This window comes from Carex rostrata, chromosome 8, assembly GCF_964058835.1.
Source record: "Carex rostrata chromosome 8, lpCarRost1.2, whole genome shotgun sequence".
Classification (NCBI taxonomy): Eukaryota; Viridiplantae; Streptophyta; class Magnoliopsida; order Poales; family Cyperaceae; genus Carex; species Carex rostrata.
In genome coordinates, this window is record NC_135925.1 from 12,339,728 (window position 1) to 12,356,340 (window position 16,613).

Consider the following 16,613-nt stretch of genomic DNA (forward strand, 5'->3'; position numbering starts at 1 on the left):
AAAATGATGGAGAGAGATGGAGGCATGATGGAGGCACAAAAACATGGAGGCATTTGAACCCTCCTCATCTTTCTATTACATCTTTGGTTTTGATTTGATTTTTCCATAAATTTTAATTACAAATTTAAATAAATTAACTTAAATTATTCATTCATTTTCATATTTGAATTTTATTAATTAGTATTTGTATCTTAAAGTTTAAATAATTTAATTATCCGACCATTATTTGTTTTATATCCGTATTCGAATCCGTATCCGTGAACTATCCATATCCGTTTAAGGCGGATTTGGTTTTGAATTTTGATATCCGTTAACTATCCGTATCCGTATTTGTATCCGCTTATTATCCGACGGATGCGGATATGGTATCAGCATTATCCGCTCCGTTTTCACCCCTATTTATACCTCCATTTTCTATGCTCAGCTGATTTTTTTTCTCTTTTTTTTGAAAGAACTGACAGATGCAGCTGATTTTTTTTCTCAGTTGAAATTTCTGGAACTTTTAAAAGCTGCGGTAATGGGAACTAAGTTGAGGAAAGTGGCATAATGTATTAGACAATTGCCTTTTGGAATGTGGATCCGAAACAAAGATGATTTACTAAATGCTGGCATGATTGGTGCCTCCTAGGGAATTGTTGGCCTGTATCTGTATACCCCGCTTTCAGAAAAATAAAATGTTCAATTATGTCAGGTAAAACAAAAATTGGCAAGACTGCAACTGTAACTCTAATAACGCTTAGAAATATTAATATGTAACTTACTAGATGAGTATTTCTGGCACACTCACCAAGAAAAATAACCACTGTATCGGTCTGTGTGACAGGAAAATGAAAAGAGACACTTGGTGTGCAATCAAAATATTGATATAAATTTGCAAAATCTTTTGTCAAAAAGAGACATATATTTATAAACCATAGTAGAAATTATCGGTATTGGGATTGGGATCGGTCCCGGCCAATACCGATACAGAATTGGGGTATCGGATCGGTATCAGCTCAGGATCGGGGTTTTTTTTTTCTTTATGATTTGCTACGTAAGGATTGGCTCATGATCGGATTGGAGTAGACCGATACCTATCCGTATCGGCCGATAATTCCTACTATGGTTTAAACTCTTGTAAATAAACAAGGGGGAATTTCATGTATACCTCTTAAAAGATGAAAATGCGAAATTATTCTCAGTCTTTGTAATCAATCCCAATCCCAGCAAAACTCATGCGACGCAGATTCTTTTCGCATGGATGGCTTCCTCCTCCCCTATTTTTTTTAACAAAATTAATTGCGTATTACAAATAATTTAAAACCTCTTGTGTTTTAAAAATTGATTATTCAGCTGAAAGTAATCTGTAACATTGTGCTAATATTGCGAGGATCAGACTCTATGCTTCAAATTTTTCTTCTCAACTTGAATAACTTCTTTGGTATGTATGATGTATCTTAACGAAATTTTCTCTCCCCACCTATTTTCTCTCTCATTTTTTTTTTTTTCTAGAACAAATAAACATAGGTCGATTCAGGGGTGGATGTAAGAAGGAGATAGATTCAGGAGAAAAAAAAAATTAATTTGGACTCTCTTGTAAAATCAGATAACTTAAAGGTTACTATATAAAAATGCAAAACTTGAAAACAAAATAAAAATAAAACAACGTGACATTATGATAATAGCATCGTTGTTTATTTATTTTTTGAGAAGGCTACGGTGCTACAGCTCAATATTCGAGTTTTTAAAATTCTAATGGTCAATCCGAACCATTCATCTTGTTCTTCATATTAATATGTGTTTGGAGACCAAATTTTATATTTTTTGGAACTTTTTTTTATTATTTTTTTAGATAGGTAGAAAATCAAATATCTGAATAGTGCAGAATTTTTTAGATAAAGTGATTTTCTACCTATCTAAAAAAATAGTAAAAAGTTTTCAAAAAATGTAAAATTTGGTCTCCAAACACATTAATATGGAGAACAAGATGAACGGTTCGGATCGACTGTTAGAATTTTGAAAACTCGAATATTGAGCCATAGCACCGTAGCCTTACTCCTATTTTTTTATTCAATTTTAAGAAGGCAATAAAATCATCACTGATTTAAATGCCGACAAGTTTTTTTTTTTTTTAAAATGAAGATAAACAAGTGCAATCCAACTATCCAAGTTAGAATGCCAGGTGTATACCAAGTTAGTAATATTATGCCAATTGTATACCCAACAGCCAGCCTGAATCCACCCTTTCCCTTAGCTTTTGTAATAAATTTCTGAAGATAACTCTTTGGTTCTCTTTTATATCAAATCAGAGTATAAAGCACTTTAAGCCCACCATTGAAGAATCCTTTGGTTGGTAGCACAGTACAGAATTCAATTCCTTCTATGATCACTTGATCAGCTTTCTATTTTCTACATAAACCAATATATATTGATATATTGATATATTGCATTACACACACAAGCAAGCCCACCCACACACACACACACTCACAGAGAGCAGACAGACATACTAGCAGAGGGGATGGAAAAACCTTCAGCATGGTCAGGCCCAAAGACTCTACTTAAGAGCGCGACTCTTTATCAGGTTTTCTATTTGTTACTAATCACTATGAAAGCACCAAGCCGTACCACTGAATTATGCAAACTTTCCTTTGGTAGTTTAATTACTATAATTTGTCATTTGAACTCATCAAACATTTAGTAACAAGAGAAACTGACAAAAGGCAAACCAGTATTGTCCAGCACTAAATAACTATGGGCCTGGTAATTGATTTAATAATTTCTAATCTTTGAAGTCTAATTGACAATCTTTTCCACTAAGAACCAAAAAACAACACTATTTTTCCATCATGAATTTTTCGGTATTGTACACGTGCTGAACATTTTTGCCCCTTAAAGTTTAGTATATATTGGATACAACTGTATATCCACGCGAGCCGGATTGCTTGAAAGAACTGCGCAACATAACTGCCAATGTGCCAAGGTATTTTGATTACAAGAATATATAAATAACATAATTTGAAAGGTAATATACAGAAATATGTAAAATAATTGCTACAAAAAAATAAAATTTACATAGTAACATTTTAGTTGTTCTTGTACTGACAATTAGGTCCCACATGGCCGTGCCACCTGATCAGGCTCTGTTTCTCAGCATGTTGCTTAAGCTAATGAATGCTAAAAACACAATGGAGATTGGTGTATACACCGGATATTCCCTCCTCAACACCGCCCTTGCCATACCGGATGATGGCAAGGTTAATAACATATTTTCATTTTTCTTGTTGATTACTAAACATCGTTAATACTTTCTACAGGTTTTTTTTTTTCATGAAAAGGCATATAAGCTCATTTTATTACCAAAATCTAACATTACATCTCCATCAGATAGTAAAAAACATCCTAAAAATTTTGGTCTCAGAACTCAACTCAGATCATTGATAGAACATGGTACCAGTACTTTCTACAGTTTGAATTGGGACCTTTTCAAGTTCAGGTTCTCATTGTTAAGTACATCAGGATCTGTTAGACTAAGCATTTTACCAGATTTATGAGCCAAATTTTACTCATTTGCAATTTATCTGTGCAGATACTGGCAATTGACATTAACCGAGAGACGTACAAGGTAGGCCTGCCAGTAATAGAGAAGGCTAGAGTGGCCCACAAGATTGAATTTCGAGAGGGCCCCGCGCTGACAATCTTAGAACAACTACTTACTGAGGAATAAAAAAAACTATGCTGGGGATGTTGGCCTTTTCTTCTGTTCTTACATATTCTACCCATTTTTTTTACCACTTATACTTGAGCAATACCAAAATAGAAACGAAACTAGAAGAATACCAAATAAACACTAGCATGCAGATGACATACTATGTGTGCTAGCTGGCTCTATCAGTAACTGAGTCAACAAATTGTACCAGTATCTGGTTCTGAGATCAAGGGTTGTTGTGTGAAGAAGGTCCAATCAAACAGACAATAACAATTTTTGTTTGGTGTTGATTAGAACTTTCATTTGCAATCAAACAAAGTATTGTTATATGTTCAATTAGCCTTGCATTGGCAGGAGAAGTACAGGGGGCTGTTCGACTTTGTATTTGTAGACGCAGACAAAGCTAACTACCTTAACTACCACAAAAGAGTAATGGAACTTGTGCGGGTCGGAGGTGTGATAGCTTATGACAACAGCTTGTACAGTGGGCTTGTGGCAGCCCCACCTGACGAGCCTCTGTTCCGCGGGGATACCGGCAGCAGAGATGTGATTGTTGAGCTAAACAAAGTTCTTGCTGCCAATCCGCAAATTGAGGTGTGCCAGCTGCCCATTGCAGATGGACTTACCTTGTGCCGGTGCCTCTATTAAGAACTTACATCAAGTGCCTTTTCTGGGATGAATAATTCCACATTAATATTTTTTTTTTTTAAATGTGTGTTCAGCAGCATGGCGACACTGTGTTGTACTGCTCTATAAAATGCTGTAGGTAAAAATAAAATAACACCATGGAGGTTTCGAGGTGAATATTATCTTTGAGGTTATTGTACTGCTCTGCTGCACTTCTTATTTCTGATTAATATTTTTTTTTTTAAGGTTAGTGGTTTAAATGTCTACTAACAATTTTATTGCTAAAAAATGTATTTACAATGGATCAAATGACCGTAATTTATAAATCCATTCTTTTATTCTCATAAAATCTTCTAAACTAATATAATATTCTAATCTTGTTGTAATTACTCTAATACCTTAATCATCATCTCGTTTCACGACCGAATCCTCTTTTTCGACCATCACTATGCTCCGATGACGACCGGATTTACTCACCGTCGTGCTCCAATTGAATTGTTGATCACCCTAGTACTTTAATTATCATCGAGCTCTATGATCGGATCTGCTTTTTCAACCGCCGCCGTACTCCGACGGTGACCAGATCTACTCACCGTCTCGCTCTAATCGAGATGTGAACTCTGAACTCCGACGATACTGTATTTTCTGCTCCGGTTTTTCACTTTTATCCTCCTCTCCGTTTGAGAAGATAGAACCGAGAGAGGGGAGATGTTGCTTCGAAATGAGGACTACAAGAAGTGAAACTATTGAGTCGAGTGGGAGGGAGTACGAAATTGAATCTATATAGTTCGTCGGTACGTGCTGCCGTGCTGGTATGGATGTGACTGGTACAGCACGTAAAAATTACGATCAAAGAGTAACAATGCATAAACAGTGGCATTGCCAATATGCAGAGAGCTTTTGGAGGGGCCTCTTCGCAACGTTCAACATCACAGTATCTAGTGAGAGAGGAGACTCATTGCCGAATATTTGGTGGGAGTACAAGAGTGCATTGCGGGATGACAGATGACCACTACGCAATAGTACGCATCGCATGGGATATAATATAACTTGGGCAGGGGGGAATACAGCTCTGGAACAAGACATACTTGGAGTCGGAATGAAAGGCAACACAACCTAGAATTAGAGATGCGGCTAGGTTGTACACACTGATGCTAGTAGCACCTTTTGCATTATAAGGAGGCTTGAGAAATCATTGTAAATATAGGTTTAAGCAGGATTTATTTTCAAACTATGCGTGTAAATAATTTTTTTCTTTAATGAAATCTGTTGGTAGGCTATTGACCTGCCGACAGCCCGACCTTAAAAAAAAAAAACAATGCATAAACAGTATATATTGATTGTCCACCAATAAACATAATAATGCCTTCTTATTCCAATTACATGTGCATGACGCATGCAACCAACAGGAAAAAATTATATCACACCCACCTTATTCTCATTTTATACATAATCGTCTATCAATCTCAATCTCAGCTCTTCAAAAAACCAAGCTGAGATTGAACAAAAAAATGAAACTAGAAAAAATTCAAACAAAGAAAAAAAAGTTATTAAATAGTTATTCTACAAAACATGGATAACACGATCTCGGATTTGGGTCGGTTCGATAACTACAGGATACTCCGATTCATTACGGTTGTGTATAAGATCCAATAGGGACCTGGCCTTCCTCCTGGCCTCAGCAGTACCTTCTGTGACTAGCCTGTAGAGTTCCACCATCAAAGCCGGCATCTTCCCCAATTGGCTAACCACCGTATCTCCAGCATTGGTGCAAAGAAAAAATAGAAGAGACACACAGTGCTCCTTACTGGATCGGGACGTTGAAGATCCAAGAACACCCACAACCCGTGCAATTGCCGAGCATTTAATGATTTCTGTTGTTCCCTCATGCCTTTCAGCTATCTTCTCAAGGATTGCAACTGAATCATATACAATGTCACTTCTTTCACATTTTAGTAGACTTACTAGAACTGGGACTGCCCCGGCTGAGACGACCTTCGGGTGGTTTTCGGGGCTCTCTAGCAAGGCAAATAGACTCACAGCAGCATTCTTCTTGCCCCGGTACATACCATCTCGGAGCAACTGCACTAGAGTTGATACCGCGTTACTGATGTTGCCTATCTCAACTCGGTACTCTTCGACCGAGGATAAATAGAACAGTACTGCAGCAGCATTCTGTTTAGCCTCCACTTTGAAACCGTACTTAATTACATCAATTATAAGCCCGATACCACCAGATTCGAAAATCGCCTTTTGGCCACTTGGATGCTTAGAAAGGTTTAAGAGTACAGCCACGGCATTGTCTTGGATGAATGAGTCTGATGATGAGAGAACGTATAGAAGCCAAGGTACTACATCGGCCTCGACCAAGCACATTCTATGAAAATTATTAGATTTGGATAATCTTCTCATCTCATAAATGGCCTTCCTCCTCTCTTCTGTGCCTCCTTTGGAGACTTTGCATACCAAGAATGAAACTGCCCGCCTTATAGCGCCAGCCGAGGCAGGACTAAATGGTACGGCATTTTTATCTACTGTGCGCTTGGGTTTGGTACTCGGCTCATCAATGAGTATGTTATTTCTAAGGCAGTATTGCTCAACTAAACACCGTATAGCCAAATTAGGTACAAGATCAGTGCTTACCAGCAATTTCCCGGTTACGGGGCATGTTCGGCAGCCCGATTTGATCCACTTCTTGATCGATGCCCGGTCATATGTCTGACCAGATGAGACCATAACCGGGTCAGTCATGAGCTCAAGTGAGATTGGACATTGTAAACCCTCTGGGTTCAGCCAATCAATGGATGTCAAACGGGTTGTCGGTTCTTTTCTCTCAGACCGTTTAAAATCCATCGAATTGAATATTACAACCCTACAATAGAGCATGAAACCAATTAAGCTACCTAGTAAAGGTACCTCATTATTATCCCCTTCCTCCATGAATGTAAAAAGCTCCTGTTCTAGGAATGAAAGCTCATCATCACAATCAGACCAGTTAGGGATTTGCAAATGGTCCAACACCCGTTTAAGGTCTAGTTGATCCGGGTCGAGACCTCTTTTGAATTGGTTAAGAACTGAGCGAACAGTTCGAATTGCCAGATCGTCGCATTTACTGAGCTCAATCTCAACTGTCCATGCTTGCATTGATAGAAGCCGTACCAGCTCCTTTGCCTCAGGAGAGACATCAATAGACTCCAATGGTAGCACATCAAGTGCAGTAGCAATGGATCGTATTTGAACCCGAAACTCTGATAGCACCAAATTCGACCGCATCAATATCCAAAATCGGGCACCCCTCTGGCCGCAGTCGTGAAGCAAGAACTGGATTTTTTGTAGGGCGAAATGGAGCTCCAACAAACACACAACTGCCGACTCAGGGAGGTCCCCGAATCCGGAACTGAAAACTTCCTCGAAGAAAACCAAAAGGAGGCCAACCTCCCGAACGGCTTCGAGAACAACTCGTCGGTGGATTGGATACAAACCCGAAACCCGCTTTGCAAGGATTTCACGGCATAGAGAGATGAGAGAAGGGAGGAGAGTGTCAGGCGAGATGGCCTCGCATGGATACACAGCTGGTAAAGATAGAAATTTTCGTTTTGGTAAATGGGTCATTTGTTTAGAACAGAGGAGGCAAAAGGAGACGGACTCGATGATTTGATTTTCCTTTGAACAATTTTCAATGTCTTGGTTTCAGAGAGTGCTCGACTAATATATATACTAACTGATGGAACTGTGATATGACACGTGTCAATGTCCGAATTCTGAACAGATTCTTCCATCTTGTGACACGTGTAACAAGGGACACGTGGAGATTGATAAGAGAAGAAGAGTCGCTTCGAGGATGGCGGGCGGCTCTCTTTAAAATATGAAGAAATGATGTTAGTTCCTAATGAAACACTTCATATGAGCGGAGAATGTAACAGGTCAGTTGATGAAGGCCAACAGGGAACTGCTACATGAAACGATGCAGCTTGAAAATATTAGATCAAGACTTGAGAAGAAAGGAAACAGGTACAGTACTATCCCCGCGCTAGCCCAATCGTATCCTCTGAGATATCTCAAAGTTTGCGTGATTTATGGAAAATCTCAACCGTTTAAATACGTTCTGCACCAATCACAAAGCACACATAATACTGACCCTATATCACCCCCGAATAGGCACCGGACACGTCGGTCATGCAAAAGTTGAGATATCTCAGAGGATACGCACTGGCGCTAGCCAGGGAAGAAGAGTTAATTGGTTAGCGGATAATGTTTGCAGTAGAATAGTTACGGGCTTAGCGGGTCCCACCAAACCGCCTTTGACACGTGGCACGAAATGGGGCCGCAATATGAGCTAGTGAGCAACCCTGTGACTCCAAGCTCCAGCTCGTTTGGACAATTTGTCCTCTCATGTTTATTTGTAGAATTTCACGCAGTAAACAAAATCAAAGCTTAATTTGGTATTTTCTTCTTCTTATTTGAACAATTGAATTTATAAACAAAGACAGCGAGAAAAGGATAAATTAAGAATATTGTATCATCATATATATATCATTTTTTTTTTCTAGAGAATTTACAAAGTGTGACCTTTAGGGGATTGGACCTCTATAAACAATTAATAGTCAATCTTCTCAATTAATGATTGAAATATTTTCTTCTTCTTCTTCGCTTTTATTCTTAAACAAGTTAGAATAGGATAGAAATGAAACTCAACTAGAATCAACAACACAGTGACTTCCCAGGAGGTCACACATCTTAGTATTATTCCTGCACGAATTGAGAGTTTTATTTCCAAAAAGAGGCTATTTTTTTTTTTACCGATGACTCGTCAAGCCTACCACGAACTCTTCTTTTTTATGACTTGAGATAGGCTGTGTAGAAACTACACAGACAGAGTTAATTAATGATTAAAATATATGAAACAAAATTAAGATATATTTTCTGAAGTAACAAGAATCTTGAATAGTTGTATGACTAAGGACAAAATTTGAAAGTTGAAATAGGAGGGGATTGGATAAATAAGTGTTCAGTAACTTTTATTTTATGATGACGATTAATAGTATTTTTTTATAATAAGTTGAAAATTTAAAGAACAAAATTGAATATTTTCAATCTATAAGAGTGTGTTTGGATCGTCAAAAATAACATGAGGTTAGTACTGTTTTTGAGTTAGTTATTATTATTCTCTACTATTTTACGTTTGGATCACTCTAAAAATAGAACTATTTCTAGTATTAGCGAAGAAATAACGCTAACTCCAGATTAATATTATTCTTATTATTCTTGAGGTAGCATCTAAACTCACTCTAAGAAATATTTAGCACATTTTTCCCTCTAATTACTACTATCTATGTATATGATATCAATAATACCTACAGTAATAAGATAACTTTCTGATACATCATCATAATACTTATTGCATTAATAATTCAATTTTTTTTTTTAAACCCTAACAACGGCTGTCAAGTAATAATTCAAATATTATTAGACGATCGAGCTATATATATATTATCACATTGCTCTATCATGTAAAAAAATATTTATTCACAGAAAAATAAGTTTCAAGGTTAAGAAGTCAAGGTGGATCGAGTCCACGTGACACCTAGGATCCTTTGCCATCGTCAGGGATAAACCACCTGGCCGACATTAATTGCAGTTCTCATGCTGTTCAACAGCAAACAGCAAACAGATCGGCATGCTCGTCTAATGAATGCCACATAATCTCATAATCTCATAATCTCATACTAATTAACATTAAGCACGCTAATGAGTGGAGAGAGACGGCACTAGTGTAAATATTTAAACTATTGGAAGTACAACTTGGACCAGCTTGTGAATGAGGACAGTGTGTCTCACGTCTGGGGATGCAGCCACAGGAGGGTCTACACGGATATATAATTGTACCATACAAAAAAATCTATGGCAGTATTATAATTGGGACGTGGCAATTTATATTTCACTAGAATTTCAATTACCAAAACAATGGATAACAAAATAGTGGATAAATAGGAATGATGTATATATATATTTTCCAGTTAAAACGCCCTTAGGCTTTCATTTCAAATATTGAATAAAGATCTCTTACAGCATGTCTCTTGATAGAGTAGAGAAAATCAATGCTTAAACTAAAGGCTAAAACAACCAAAACAAACCTTAGATATCCCAAAACTATCCTATTTCCCTATCTATTATCAAAAACTATGTAACTCCATCTGAGAATAACAGAATCGGGTAGGTGGATGTTTTGAAATTCCACTGTTCTTTAGTGCCCCTCTTCGCCAGTCTGTCTGTCAGTTCCAGTTGGCATCTTGGGATCTTAGAGCACCTGTAGCCTCTGTTCTCCTTAAAAATTTTCCATATTTGCATAACTTTCCTATAGCTAAATGTTGTCCAGTCCACTTTTAGAGGAGTCTGTAAAGCCATGACGGCTTCAGCTAAACTCTTGTTATTAGTTTCAAAGTGGCAGTCCGCTACTCCTAAGATTATCATGCGTTGTACCGCTTCCAACAGAGCCCTTGCCTACATTGGAGTAAACACCTTCACCCCCTTAGATATGTCTTCCTGCAATTCCTCTCCTAGCAGCACCACAATTCCCAGTCCCCCTCCCAATTATGCGTCCAAGAGCCATCCACCTTACATCTATAATGGGTCAGATCCGGTAAGGCAGCAGTATTATTTTGCATAATTGGTGCCTGAGCTCTATTCCCCATCTCTTTTCCCTTGTTGGATAGCATGGTTTCACTCAATTGCTTTGAAATATTTGGTGAAAAGCTCAAAGGTCACCTCTTTTGCAGCATAGGTTCGATCATTGTGGCACCTCCATAGGGCCCATACCACTAGTGGTTCTTTTAGGTCTAGCATGATTTTAACTTTAACAAAATGATGGCCATTCACAAACCCCTGCACTGGTGCCGAAACCGATGTTCCAATTGCTCTTGCCACCACTTGGATCCCTTCCTCATTCAAACAGTTAAAAGGGATGTTATAGAGCTGGACCCACGCGTCCACATACCCCACCAACTCGAGTTTCAATTCTAGTTGAGAGAATACCTGTTTTGTTGCCACTACATCTCCACGGTAGGTCCACAAGCCTCCCATCAGAGCCTTATCCAGATCCTCCTCATTGTTTAGTTCAATGACATAGCATTTTCTTGCCACTGGACGTATTATGGTGGTCGGGTCCGCCCCCCACACATTGATCATGGCTGCTGCAAATGGACCATCTTGAACCACCCTATCTGTGATCACTTTTGCTAGGATGCACCGACCCCAGTCAGTGCTTGTGGTGGCTGAGGTTGGGATGTTGACCACTGGGCACTGATGATTTGCTGTGCTTAGGCCAATGAATTTCTCTATCAATTCCTCATCCTCCTTAGTGAAAAACGACATGGTGCAGGATCTAGGTTTTGGGTGTAGTGACTGTGGATAATGATGGTTTATGCTTGGGCTGTTAGGGTATTTTTTTTCCTTGGTTTTAGATGTAAATTATGGTATGGCGGCTTTCCCAAAATGGATTTATATAGGGTCCCTGCTGATGCAATTAGGGTTTTGTTGGCAAAGGATTTCCTTGTCGTTTCTCGGATGCTTCTGGAAACAGTATTCATTGGGAGGTCATATGAGTGATGCAACATTCTTGTAGTGTCCTGTAGTATTCCTTCTTGCTTTTTTCCTGCACTCATGCAGATGGGTACAATTTGTTTTTTGTACAGGTGTCCCAAGCGTCCTCTTTCTCCTGCCTTTTGGGTGGTAATTCATGCCCTGCATCCGGTCTATTGCTGGCCTCCATAGACCAATCCTGTAAGGAGGCCAAGGTGGCTACCGCCGCCCCAGTTCTTGCCGGGTTTGGGTATCTGAGGATCATATCGTGCATATTCGTAAATTGGGGAAATCTTCTTGCCCAGTTCCCTCCTTGGTCTGACCCCGAGCTATTGGAGGATTGATCTGAGATATCCAGGGGGTCATCTGGAGGTGGCTTATCCCCCGGTGGGGATGTGGGCTCCGTTCCTTCCCTGTGAATTCGGCATAGGGTCCAAACATCATCGTGAGCTACGTATAAGCGACTTGGGATTAGACTTGAGTCATGGCATTCGAGAACAATGCGAGTATAGGATTTTGTAGTCCCATTCATACACACTGGATCTATTTGAATCAGTTTTCCCATCATTGCAGTAGCTTGTCGAAAATAGACTTCATGCCAAAAGTCTAAAGGAAAATCTTTTATGACTATAACCTCACGAGTGGGATTGGTAAGCCTGTGGGCTGTTCTCAAAGCACACCACTTAGTCATGGTGATGCTATGATGTACTTCCCATAACTCGGAATCCAGAATGGGTTCATCTGAGAAAAGCCAATCTAGAGATGTGAAGAGATACCAGATGGAAGGTAGCTCGCCCCCCCCCCCCCCCCTCCCCCATATCTTATCATCAGCAAGGTGATGAGGTGATTTCTAGAAGGGAGGTCTTCTCCAGGGATTGGTAGGAGGAGAACTATGCGAGAGAGATCTTGGAGGAGAGACTGGTGGTGTTGGAGAGGGGAGAGGAAACAGTATTTGGTGGTTGTAGTGGCCATTTTGGCGGCGCTAGTGTGAGGTTTTTTGGGGATAGCTAAAAGGTTAGGAAAGAGCAAAAAAGAGCCATGAGATAACCATATCCCCGGATAGGAATAAGAATACCTCACGTCTTAAACGAGAGCCATAGGAGTATAAGAATTGGACTTTGGAGCCCCAAGCAAATGCATGGTATTACTAGAAAATTTTATATTACCACTAGTGGAAAATGCAAAATGCACTTTTAGTATCAGCACATCAAGATCGAACATAACAAAAAAACGATACTGATATATATCTAGAACGAATAAAGTAAAGGGCCGACCTTAGAAACAGGAACGATTATTTATTAAAGAGATGTTTCTAAAAGAGTCTAGACAATCAGGAACGGTTGTTTATAAAGGTCTGTTCTTGATAGTGACCTATCAAGATCGGCTATTTATAAATGATCGTTCCTGATAGTTCAGACTATATTAGGAATGATTTTTTATAAACGATCATTCCTGATTTCATAAACATGAATGGCTTATTAATTGACCATTCCTTATTGTATAAACAAGAACGGCTCTTCGACCGATCCTGATTAGAGGTACTATCAGTAACTCCCTGGATCAAGAACACCCATAGGTCTGTTTCTGTTATCTGTTTTTGACCGTTCATGATTGTTAGTTCTCCACTAGTGTATGTTAACATCAATAAAATGTAATTTGTTCAAATCTACTGAATAAAATTTCAACTTGCAAATTAGAAAATAGAATTGATGTTTTCTAGTTTAATTATATTCCAAGTAGGTAACTCCAAATACCGACATTTTTATTTTTATTCAATTAAAAAATTATTTTAATAATAATAACCAAAGTTTAGTAATAATTTTAAAAATACCCCACCCGTGAAATTTTTCCACGGGTTGGAATTTTAATTCCATTTTTTTTTATAAAATAGAAATTTTTTTGTATTTTTTTTTTGTATTGAAATATTAGAAATGTTGGATATATTTCTTTGAAAATATATGGAATACAATATAATTTGATTTATTAGAAAGACTGTAACAAATAACCCGGATCAATATTTTTCAGCCCGGATTTTTCGCGGATGTAAGAAAAATTAATATATTTCTTTATGTGTTATTGGAAAAAAATAAAAATGCTTAGATTCTGAGTTATTGATCCCGGTTCAAAAGTCACTTCTATGTAATTTAGAAAATGTTGTGATCCTTCTAGGACATTTAATTTATGAAAAGTTGTATCTATTTTTGAAAAAAAAACAAAAACTTTAAGTTATTTAATAATTATTATTCAGAAAGAATTCTCAAAATAGATACAACTTTTTATAAATTAAATGTCCTAGAAGGATCACAATATTTTCTAGATTACATAGAAGTGACTTTTGAACTAGAATCAATAACTCAGAATCTAAGCATTTTTATTTTTTTTCCAATAACACAAAGAAATATATTAATTTTTTTTACAGCCGCGAAAAATTCGGCCTGAAAAATATTGATCCGGGTTATTTGTTACAGTCTTTCTAATAAATCAAATTATATTGTATTCCATCTATTTTCAAATAAATATATCCAACATTTCTAATATTTCAATACAAAAAATAAAAACAAATTTATGTTTTATAAAAAAAAAAATTGGAATTAAAATTCCAACCCGTGAAAAAATTTCACGGGTGGGGTATTTTTAAAATTATTACTAAACTTTGGTTATTCTTATTAAAATAATTTTTTAATGGAGTAAAAATAAAAATGTCGGCTCCAAATATATTTGGTGTTCTTACTAGCTTGGTCGGTACAAAAGGTTTCACAAAGACTTAAATAGTCAACATATTCGAAACCACACGTTACTTCAGGTCTTCAGCTAGTTTAGTTTGTCAATTTATAAGCAAACTTTAATAGTTCGCAATGTAAAACATATTATAAATTTTGTTAAAGTAAAGTTTAATCACACAGGTCACTACGGTTATTATAATATTAGACAGGAAGTAACCGTGTTCATTCAAATAATTCTTATTCATTTTAAGAATATAAATTCATATTTCCATTGCCCGCAATGAAACATAAAAACAATTTAAACATCTAAACAGTAATAAATTATATTCAATATCGGACTCATTTCATTCCTAAGAACTATGAATTATAGGAATATTATTCTAAAACTAAAACTAACTTAAGCTTACATATTTATACATTATTATGGGAGCTCGGGGGAAAATGGCAAGGAGAAAAAGAAATAATCAGAGCCGAATCAGAAGAGAAAAGGTGGAGAAAAATGTGCAAATGTTCCTGTTGCGGGCAAAACAATGCGCTATTTACATACTTCTACACGAAAACCGCATCGATTTATCCAGAGATGATCAGAAGGCAGAGCATTTTCATGTAGCCGTTTACGTCTTTGATTGACAATGATGGCCACTGTACCTGTGGAATATTTTAATTTAATTGCTGCGAAGCAGCAGAGCCAGAGGCCAGAGCGGGTCTACACGGAGAAAAGAAAATGAAAAGAAAGAATCCGTTAAAATTAATGAGGGGGACGTGGCACAGCACAACGCGTCGCGAGAGGTGAGATGGCGCCCTGAGTGGTGATGGGGACACAGCATAGGAGATGTGTACACGCTCTTGAGGCGTGTGGGTCCGACGTCGACTTAATTAGATACGATCGACTGAGGAATTCGGATCCTCTGAGATATCTCATATTTTGCGTGACTTTTTGGAGAATCTCGACCGTTCAAATACATTCTGCACGAATCTCAAATCTCAAATAATACTGTCCCCGCGCTTTTCCCGAATAGGCACCGGACACGTCAAGCAAAATATGAGGTATCTCAGAGGATACGCACTTGGTATGTTGGATTGTTTGACGCGATCAACTTGATCAATCAGCTGGAAGCCTGGAATTATGCTGCTGATTTGCGGTCACGCCTTGTTTGCTTGTCAATTGCAAGTTTGTAGTACTAGCGTTACTTCTAATGCACGGATGAAATGGATTCTTTCAAGGGGGGAAAAGAGTGGCAAATCAAGAACGATTTTATACTAAATAATTGTTTTCTGATATGCCGTAACTAGATGTGGCAACCAGCTAGCTCGGTCTGAGTTAGATTCTAGCTCAGCTTGTTAATTTTGAACTGAGCTACAGTTGAGCGAGTTAGATCTAGGACATCTAAGGTATAATCTCAGTTTGAAATTATGACAAGTCAGTCTGAGCTAGCTTGCGAGCTGACGAACTAGCTCGCTAAGTCTTGCTCGATCTTGTTTTAAAAAGAAAATGAATTCTACAAAGTTTTTGGATCGAGCTAAACTGAACTAGATAGTATAAAATGCACACAAATTCACAAATTGATACCTAGCCGAGCTGGCGAGTAAACAAGGCTCCAACTTGAACTCGTTAATTCCAAACCGAGTTGGCTCGTTAACAGCTCAGTTCAGTAACAAGCGAGCTATTAGCAAACGAGTCAGATGCGAATCATAATTGAACCACGAATTACGAGCTTTTTTGTCACCCCTAGCGGTAACGTTATCAATTTGGGGAAAGCTTTCACTATCTTTGTATTTTTAAAATTTCAAAAACTCAAAATTAAAATCAAAATATATTTTGAACATAATCTGTGCTATTTTATTACGACATTAAAAATTTATAAAATATTATTGCAATAATTTGTAGACGAACTTTTCACGGTCTTGATTACAATCAAAACAATTTAAATTGTTATAATATTATTATGTGCGTGTAAAAGATAATATAGATTACATCAAATCAAATGATTCCATTA

The 16,613-nt window shown here is 37.6% G+C and overlaps 3 protein-coding genes across 3 annotated transcripts; 1 reads left to right on the forward strand and 2 right to left on the reverse strand.

Moving 5' to 3' along the window:
* The first annotated feature begins 2,394 nt into the window (after positions 1–2,394).
* LOC144558746 (caffeoyl-CoA O-methyltransferase 5-like) lies at positions 2,395–4,516 on the forward strand. Its single transcript, XM_078307604.1, has 4 exons — positions 2,395–2,563; positions 2,883–2,962; positions 3,092–3,236; positions 3,569–4,516. The coding sequence occupies exons 1-4, from the start codon at positions 2,501–2,503 to the stop codon at positions 3,704–3,706; spliced, it is 426 nt and encodes a 141-aa protein (XP_078163730.1). The 5' UTR covers positions 2,395–2,500; the 3' UTR covers positions 3,707–4,516.
* Positions 4,517–5,651: 1,135 nt separating this feature from the next.
* LOC144558087 (U-box domain-containing protein 19-like) lies at positions 5,652–8,001 on the reverse strand. The gene has a single exon (XM_078306799.1). It carries the CDS (start codon positions 7,925–7,927, stop codon positions 5,879–5,881), a length of 2,049 nt encoding a protein of 682 aa, XP_078162925.1. The 5' UTR covers positions 7,928–8,001; the 3' UTR covers positions 5,652–5,878.
* A 3,034-nt stretch (positions 8,002–11,035) lies between these two features.
* LOC144558551 (uncharacterized) lies at positions 11,036–11,686 on the reverse strand. Its single transcript, XM_078307395.1, has one exon. The coding sequence runs from the start codon at positions 11,684–11,686 to the stop codon at positions 11,036–11,038; it is 651 nt and encodes a 216-aa protein (XP_078163521.1).
* Between the last annotated feature and the right edge of the window lie 4,927 nt (positions 11,687–16,613).